At 40.1% G+C, this 9592-nt stretch overlaps 1 protein-coding gene across 5 annotated transcripts in view; it reads right to left on the reverse strand.

Moving 5' to 3' along the window:
• CUNH18orf25 (chromosome unknown C18orf25 homolog) overlaps positions 1–9592 on the reverse strand; it is a 104429-nt gene that overhangs the window by 8841 nt on the left and 85996 nt on the right. For all 5 annotated transcript variants that reach the window (XM_017796307.2, XM_029560107.1, XM_008825909.3 and 2 more), the window contains one exon: positions 3819–3945. In XM_017796307.2, coding sequence (XP_017651796.2) covers positions 3819–3945 — 127 coding nt within the window. The remainder of the gene's footprint in view (positions 1–3818; positions 3946–9592) is intronic.

A 9592-nucleotide genomic window follows, 5' to 3' on the forward strand; every position in this document is an offset into this window, starting at 1 on the left:
AAAAAACCCAAAAAATCCATAAACAAAAAACTAAATTCAAATAAAACATCTATACAAACAAAATGAGAACAAAAAAGATGTAGGTCAAAACCTAAAACCCTTTTCTGAGTCTAACCCTGCCAGAAGCATATCAATACTTCCTCCCTGTAACCCAAAGCCTGCAAAGGAAATATATTCCAGGTGAGAGGCAGGCAGCTGAAGGAGAATTCTGAAGCAACCTCGGTGTGTGAAAGCTTATCAGGCTACTTCTGAAGAAACTACTGGGAAAATCATTTTTGAGAGTGGAATTGTGAGAGATTCTACTTAATTTAGCCCTAGATGCAAAGCCAATACAAAAGATAGCCTCTGGGGGCTGGAGAGATGGTTCGACGGTTAAGAACACTAGTTGTTCTTGCAGAAGACCCGGGTTCAAATCCCAGCACCCATATGGCAGCTAACAACTGTCCATAACTCCAGTTCCAGGGGAACAGACAACCTCTTCTGTCTTCCGCGGGCATCGCACGACACTGGTGCACTTGCCTACAGGGAAGCAATACACACATACACATAAAATAAAAATAATAAAACATGAAAAAAAAGATAGCCTCAAAACAATACAGAATTTAGTTTAAAATCTCCAACAGAATCTATAAACACTATATTCTACTGTATGGACAGCATTAACCACCACTGAGGTTTCAAAGCTGATTTGTCACCTAGAAGATATGATTTTCCCAAAATTCAAACCAATGGATCAGACTGAAATGCAGCTTTATTCTTCAAGGTCTTGAAAGTAATATTATTTAAAATGTGGCCAAAGTCAAGTGACTTGGTTCAAGAGAGGCACAAGCCAAGCAAGGTGGTACACGCCTTGAATTCCAGCACTTCAGAAGCAGAGGCAAGTGGACCTCTCTGAGTTTGAAGTCAGCCTGGTCTACATACCAAGTTCCAGGTCAACAAGGGCTACATATTGAGACCCTGTGTGCTGGATAGCTTTAGTGTCAACTTGGTACACCTGGGTTGCAGGAGCCTCAACTGGGGAATTGCCTTCATTGAACTGGTCTGTGGCCATGTCCATGGGGTATCTTCTTGATTGTTGAGTGATGTGGGGGGGCCCAGACCACTTTGAGTGATGCCACCCCTGGGCAGGTGGGTTTGTGTTGCATAAGAAAGCAGGCTGAGCATGGGCCAGGGGAGCAAGCCAGTAAGCGGAGTTCCTCCACAGCCTGTGCTCCAGCTCCTGCCTCCAGGTTCCTGCCCTACTTTCTACCTTGGGCTCCCTGATGAACTGTGACTTGGGAGATGTAAGACAAATAAACTCTTTCTTCTCCAAGTTGGTAGTGGTCAGAGTGTTTTGTCACAGCAATGGAGAAACAAACTAGGACACCCTGTCACAAAAACAAAAACAAAAACAAAAACAAAAACCACAAAATAAATATGTACAGAACAGAACAAGATAGCAATCTGGAGAGGATTTAAGTTCAGAGGGATATATCAGAGATGGCATGTATATACATATGTGTTAGGGGTAAGCAGAGAAGGAGACTAAGTGTCTAATTTTTTAATAATAAAATTACCTCTAGACACTAGAATATTGGCTTTAAAAAAAAAGAAAGCCAAAAAATTTCGTGATGGAAGAAAAGTTGAGCAAAGTTTAGAAAAAGAGTGTCTGGGTACTGGAGAGATGGCTCAGCAGTTAGGAGCACTGGCTCCTTGTCCAGAGGACCCAGGTTCGGTTCCCAGCACCCACATGGCAGCTAACAACTGTCCGTAACTCCAGTTCTGGGGAATTCAACTCCGTCTCCCAGCCTCCAGGAGCACTGCACAACACAGGTACACTTGCATATATGCATGCAAAACACTCAGCAAGCAAGCAAGCAAACAAATAAATGTTTAGAAATATCCCCCCCAAAAATGTATCTGTAACATTTTGAGGCATAAGGAGATAGTAAAAAAGGGAGACTTGACAGAAATACAGAGAACTGGAGCAAGGGATGTCTTCGCACAAGCAACTGAAGATAATTTAACCACATCAACCTGCTACTACAGCATCATAGCAGGAAGCCTGAAATTTTAAAAGTTCAATACTCCAGAATGATCCTAACATGAGGCTTAGTGAGAATGTGAGAGATAAACTAATTGCAAAAACATGCTTAAGTAAAGGAGGGAAATCAGTTGTCCTATCTTCCTCATCTGATTGGTAAGTCAGCTTAAAAAGAAACAGTGAAAAAAGAGAATTTATGAGGAAAAAGTTTCTTATTGAGTCAGGGGAAAATGAAACGAGAAAGATTGGAAAGTGAAAACCCCTCTCCACCAAAATAGGAAAAATAAGCATAAAGACAGAAAGGGAGGAAGCAGGACACAAGCCAATTCTGGCAGAAGTACAGAATAGCTGGTGAAGTCCTAGGACAACACTAATTTCCGTCGAGAAGAACTGGCTACTCTTGGGAAAATGATGTATTACTCACTGAGTTAACGCTACATTCTCTTTTATATTTTTTCTTTTTTGGGGGGTCTTTTTGAGACAGGGTCTCCCTGTAGCCCTAGCTGGCCTAGAACTTGCTATATAGACAAGGCTGGCCTTGAACTCACAGAGACTCACCTGCCTCTGCCTCCCACATGCTGGGATTAAAGGCGTGTACCACCACATCTGGCTATTTTCATTATTTTTATTCTATGTGTATGAGTGTATTGCCTTCCTGTAAGTGCACCCATGTCATGCAGTGTCCACGGAGGTCAGAAGAGGGTGTTGGATCCCCTGGAACTGGAGTTAGGACAGTTGTTAACTGCCATATGGGTGCTGAGAACCAAACCCAGATTCTTTGCAAGACCAGCCAGGTTCTTAACTGCGGAGCCATCTCTCCAACCCCCCAATGCTACGTTCTTAAAGTTCCATTAGTTTAGCTAAAAGAATGCCCTTAGAAGATCAATGAAATCTTATTAGGTACCCTCAATTCATACACATCTACATTTCACCCCTATTTATACACCTCAGGCCACTCTTTATATAAGCAGTAAATAAAATGCTGGTAAATATTTTATTGGTGTACTGATAAAAAAGTAAAATCAAAGCAAAGAGCAAAGTAAAGAAGGTAATTTATTATATGCTTAGGGACCATACAATCTGCCAAACTACTCAACACTGTGGCTGGAGAGCAAAAGTAGCCAAATGTGATGTGCAAAATGGACTAGCATGGCTCCATTAGAGCAATTCTGTGAATACTGAATTTCCTAAAAATTTTACATTATAAAATATCATTTTCTCTTCAAATATTTAAAAATTTAAAACCTGTTCTTGGCTCCCAATTTATATAAAAGCAGGTAGCAGGACAGATGTGTCCTATTAACTATAGTTTGATGACTCTTACCTTAAAGGACACCAAATTCATAAAAATTACGTTCATTAAACACTGCATACCAATTGGCTGTTTCAAGGATATTTTAAATTCTAAGGTATCTTATCAGATGTATGTTTCCCAACTATTTGGTCTCAATATATTAAAAGGTAGGAATGAGAGGATAGGAAAGCACAGGACACTTCTTTCTTAAGAGCAAAGTCTGTCAAGCTATCCAGACATTTGCTTAAAAGGGGGAAAAAAATCAGCTCTAGCTCACAGTGTGACTGACAGTCTTGGTATAAGACAACATGGAATACACTTGGAACCTCCCACCACACATCTCAACAAAAATTATTTCCTAAGCCAAGAAAAGCTCCAAGACAGATCCCCACCTTTCATGCCAGCCAGGCCATGAGGTTTCCCATTTTCTTATCACTTATTTTTCATGTTTAAAGTAGATTCACAATTTAAAATATCCAAACACCTCAATTAATAGCCTACCTTGCATGTTCTTGAACACCCACAATCTCTACTTCACTATCTGAAGAGGCAATATTAATTTCTTCATTGAGTGGCGCATTTCCAGAAGAAATTTTGTCACTCGCTAAGAATCCTGGATCCAAATGACCTGAGAGAGAAGGGGAGAAAAAACAAGCAATATAGTTTAATTTCCTAAAAACAGGAACAACTCACTGACAGATTCCTCATCCAGGTTTGGTCACAGAAATAGGAGTTGCTCTATGAGAGTTAGCCACAGCAAAACTGTTACCTATGTCAAATAAGCAGAGGTAGTGACCTGTCATTTTATTTCCTCTTTCGTGTGTGTGTGTGTTTTGCATGGTTTGTTTGCTGCATGTGTGTAGGCTCACTTCTGTGACAATGCACGTGCAAATGGAGGTTGATGCTGGGAATCATCTTCATTCATTCTTCCATCTTTTTCACTGGGCAGGGTCTCTCAATCAAACCCAGAGCTCATCAATATGGCTAGTCTTACTAATCAGCTTGATCACTTTCCAAGACTAGAATTACAGGCAGATCAACATTTACATGGGTTTCTGGGGATCCTCACATTTGCATGGCTAGTGCTTTAACCACTGAGCCATCTCCCCAACTCCTCTGCTATTTTTTAAAAACTAGCTTTTTTTTAAATGCCAGGCGTGGTGGCGCACGCCTTTAATCCCAGCACTAAGGAGGCAGAGGCAGGTGGATCTCTGTGAGTTCAAGGCCAGCCTGGTCTACATAGTGAGTTCCAGGACAGCTGGGGCTACAGGGAGATCCTGTCTCAAAAAGACCAAAACAAAAAAACAAACAAAAAAAAAACAGCTTTTAAAAAAGAAATAGAATATGATTATGGTATGCATTCAAACAACACGGAAGTACTTTTATGTAAGAGATTCAAAGTCTCTTATTCTATACTTCTATTCCTTAGGAGAAAAGCTAAATACTTTGACTAGTATCTCTCCAAATACATACAAACACATTATATATATATATATATATATAAACTTATATAAGGCTCCACATTTTATTCTATAGTGCTTTCTGCTCTGAACTCTAGTCTGCTTTTAAATGACCTGCATAAACACCTAGAGGTCAATGAGGTAGTTCTCTACTGCTTATCATCTTAGTAGAACAAAATTCTAAACCAGTAAAGTGCAAGGGTATACATGAAATAAAAGCAAACATTAGTACTATATTTATACTGAAATGCTTTGAAATACTTAACATGTTTTCCCTCCCAAGGAATGAGTATCTGACAAAGTCTGACCCCAAACTCCATGTCACAGGGAAGACAAGAGGTAGGTGGTGTCTGGGACCTATATGATTGGAATAACTACACACCACTGACACCTCTCATTAGACATGAACAAGCCACAAGTGCTGGAAACATGAACCAGTTCTTGACACTGGGACATGGAAGGACTTCTTCACAAGGGACCTTTGGCAGTAACGGTTAATGGCATAGCATCAAAATACACAGCTCTAAAAACAATCCGAGTAGGTGGTAAAATAATTCAGCTTATGGCCCAGCTCTTAAATATTCAACTGTAAGTAAAATTTTAAATTCCTACATGGCCAGGATGGGTAAAAGTACTTGCCATGCAAGCCAGACAACCTGAGTTCAATCCCCAGGACCTACAAAAGAGAGAACTGACTCCCTAAAGTTGTCCTCTGACTACCACACATGTCATGGTACAAGTGTCATGGTACACATACATGAATATACACAAACATACACACAAATAGTAAAACAATTTTTTTTAATTTAAAAAATAAGTTTCGCTGGGCGTGGTAGCACATGCCTTTAGTCCCAGCACTCGGGAGGCAGAGGCAGGCGGATCTCTGTGAGTTTGAGGCCAACCTGGTCTCCATTAGTGAATCCAGGCCAGCTGTGGCTACAGGGAAATCTTGTCTCAAAAAAGACCAAAAAATAATAAATAAGTTTCTACAAGTTAATATGGAGTTGCAACCAGTACAAATTTTCATTTGCTCTTTAAAAAGTATTTGCATTTAAATATAGTCAACTAATACAAACTTCTCTGTACTTATAAAAAAAAATTATGTGAAACCACATACAAATGAGGCCAATGGAAAGAAAAAAGAATTGTACAGACACAGCTCATTCTTTCCCTTCCTTTCACTCTCTCCAATGCTTCAACATCATTAAGAGATCTTGTATTTTCACACTGTGGTCAACTTCCAGTAATCCCTTTAGAAAGGCCTAGACAGCCTCAAAGCAAGCTTTACAGTGTTTACATCCTGTAACTCTGCAAACCCCTCCTTGAGAATTTACCTTAAGGGAAAAGACTATATAAGTCAAATGTTATGAAGATGGGCACTACAGTGCTAGTAGAAACTTGGGAAAGTGTATCACAATAAAAATGTGTAGGTGTTAGGGAAAGCTGTGAAAAGCAAGCAAGTTTGATGAGTCATCTTCTCAACTGTTTAACACTATGTTTAAATATTTTTCTTCAATAGAAAATGATGCACATATGAGAAAGAAGAAGAATGGAAAGTTTAAAATGACCCTTAGACTTAGCAAGTTAGTGAGATGGCTCAGTGGGTAAAGGCCCTTGCTGTCAAGACTGGCTACCTGAGTTCAATCCCCAGGACCCTCAGGGTGTAAGGAGAGAAATCACTCCCAGAAGTTGTCCTCTAATCTCCATATGCACACTATGGCACACGCATACCCACATATACATATATACATACATATAATAAAAAAATTTAATAAGTCCTAGATACAACTGGTGACTGAGACTGGATTAGAGTCAGCATAGATCTATAACCTGGATTGGATTCTATGCTGTGGCACTGGCAGTGGGAGCCAAGCTTCGAACCCTACAAGTACACATATTCACTATAATAACACCCAGTTTTGTTAAATCTAGGATAGTTGTTTAAATGAAGTTTGGTTAAGTCTAGAATCGGTAACCTAGATCCTTGCTCTGTCCAATTCCTTGCTGGGGCCAAGTGCTTTATCCAATTTGTACCTTGATGTTTTAGCTATGGCTATCACTATGCACATTGCTCCAGCTGGACTGCTCAGTGTGTTCAAATTCAATAACTCAAGCAGACTGCACTGTTTAATTCTTCTGTGTGTTCCTAGAGTAAACACCTGTTCATAATATGGTATATATTACACTGTGTGCTAGGAATACTATAGGGTACAAGGCAGGCACAGCCTCAATGAGCCTACAATACATTCAGAGATAGTAAAAAGCAGTCCATTGAACCATAGCTCAAAATATTGTTCTGTGAGGGAGATAAAGACAGTGTGGAAGGAACACATGGTGGGGCACTCATCTGTAATCCTAGCACATGGGAAGTCAGCCTGGGCTAGAGGTAATGTGTGGAAACACAAAAAAGGTATATTCTTCAGGCTCAAGATTGACAGGGAAATGGAGTTCACACAGAAGAGTGGGTACAAGTGAGGGGAAATACCACAAGGAACATTTTGTCGCCATTAGGGTCTAAAAGTTTGGTGAGATTTAGAGTAGAAAAAGTAATGAGAAACATGGCTCCCAATATCAGCAGAGGTCACATTACGGTAAAGAGTCTGGACTTGATCTTGAAAAATGGGAAACTACTGAAAGACCTAAGCTGAGAACTGCATGACATGATTTGGTATTTTAGGGGTTTCCTTTTATAATACAGAAATCAAACTAACTGACAGCAAGGCAGGAAATTGAAGGCAAGGGAGGGAACCAGCTACATTGCTGCACTATCCTTACTGAGAAATGACTGCCAAACAGGGGAAGCTATAAAATAGGAAATTCTTATGTGTTGATGGGATTCAGGTGAATGAAAGAACATAGGAAGAAAAAATGATCTACCAGTTTCTGACTTGGGCAGCTCTTCCATTGTGCCATTCACTGTACTGTGAGAGCTGAGGGTGGCTCCCCATAGGCCTCTGAGATGCCCAACAGATAGGTGGAGGTACTGATCAAAAGATCTTCTGAGCCAGAGGTCTAGAGAAGAAACAGTCTTGATAAATCCTTAGCAGCACACAGAGAAGGGAGCACAGAAGAGAATGCTGATGACCACCACTGATTAGGAGATGGGCAGAAGAGGAGCAGCACATGAATGAAAAAAGTCCAAAGATATGAACTCATGGGCCTCAAAGATCATTTCTAGAGAAAAACAATGACACCCAGGTCAGAGGTCAGCCAGATAAGAAGTGAGAACAGGGAGCCCCTCCCATTCTTGAGTGTTCTTTCTCACTTTTTCTTAATAAATCTATGTTCGTTCTGTTTGCTCCACCCAAAAAGGTGAAAATAAGTAGAAGTCCCTAGAGCCAGCGATAAGATGATTCTGGATGACTTTAAAAAACAGCCTCAGGAGTAGTGGAGCCAAAGGAGCAAAGTAGTGGAGCCAAAGGAGCAAAGCAAGCTGAAGGGAAGAGAGGGGAGCTGAATTCTAGAAAGCTGGCTGTGGAGGAAACAAGGGAGTACTAAGCAAACAGTAGGGGTCTGAGGAAGAGAGATGTTTACATATGTGCAACTTTTAAAGACATGATGGACCTGGTCATATTTAGAAAAAAAAAAAAAAAAAAGGAAGAGAATGGGGAAAATGGCAAATCCTTTACCTGTGAGCGATGTAGCAGCTCCACCACTCCTGTTTCAGAGCCAGGACAGTGAGTCCTCTCTCAGTGTAACCACCTTCAGAAGACCATCTATCCCTCTTGAAAGCTCCTGTGCAGAGTCTGGCATTCTATGGCATTTGGATCCTCTCTGCTTCTAAGCTGAGCCCTCCAGGAATCTAACAGTAGAACAGTACTTACTTTACCTGTGAGCGATGTAGCAGCTCCACCACTCCTGTTTCAGAGCCAGGACAGTGAGTCCTCTCTCAGTGTAACCACCTTCAGAAGACCATCTATCCCTCTTGAAAGCTCCTGTGCAGAGTCTGGCATTCTATGGCATTTGGATCCTCTCTGCTTCTAAGCTGAGCCCTCCAGGAATCTAACAGTAGAACAGTACTTAAAGTACACACAAAAGGAAGCCCAAATACTATGAAGTGCTACAAATGATGTTAATGGTACTACCTTCCCCAGGGCTAGGACAAGAGAACAAGTCTTGCAAAGAAAAATGCTACAATTACCATATGGTAAACTGAAAAGCAGAGCTGTAATATTTAGCTATTATGGAAGCTAGCTATCTCTACGTCGGCCTTGGATGATATAGACCTTTTTTTTTTAAATTTATCTTTTTGTTTTTGTTATTTAAAAAAATTATTTATTTAATAACCATATAATTAGAAGAAACATTTCATTACAACAGCATTGACATATTCAATAACAATTTCCAGAGCTAAGATGCATCTCTTTCAAAATTGGCTGTAAAATCTTAGGTATATAGTTGAATTAAAAGTTATACAATATTGTACTCTGTCTAAACCCTATAAGACATAAAATTAAATGAGGTTTTAAACTTTGGTATGTGTAAACAGGCCTACAGGACACATTGTAAATCAACTGAGTCTGGGGTCCAGGGTCCAGGAAGGAGGTTTACAGCACTTCAATTCTTAGCATTTCAACTAGGTTAATCATCCATGTGTGGTAGATACAATCAGGCAGAACAGGCAAGCTTAGCAAGTAAATCTAAATCAACATTTTAAACAGAGTTTTCTATCAAAATGCAGAGTTCTTTAGTAAATTTTTATGCTTTGAAGAATTTTTTTTCTTTTTCTTTTTTTTATTTATTTATACACCCACTTCCCAGGTAGCACCCTCCCATAGCCTCCCTCCCCCAACTAGAGCCCTTATACTCTGATAT

Source organism: Nannospalax galili, unplaced genomic scaffold (assembly GCF_000622305.1).
Source record: "Nannospalax galili isolate Female #2095 unplaced genomic scaffold, S.galili_v1.0 scaffold169, whole genome shotgun sequence".
Classification (NCBI taxonomy): domain Eukaryota; kingdom Metazoa; phylum Chordata; class Mammalia; order Rodentia; family Spalacidae; genus Nannospalax; species Nannospalax galili.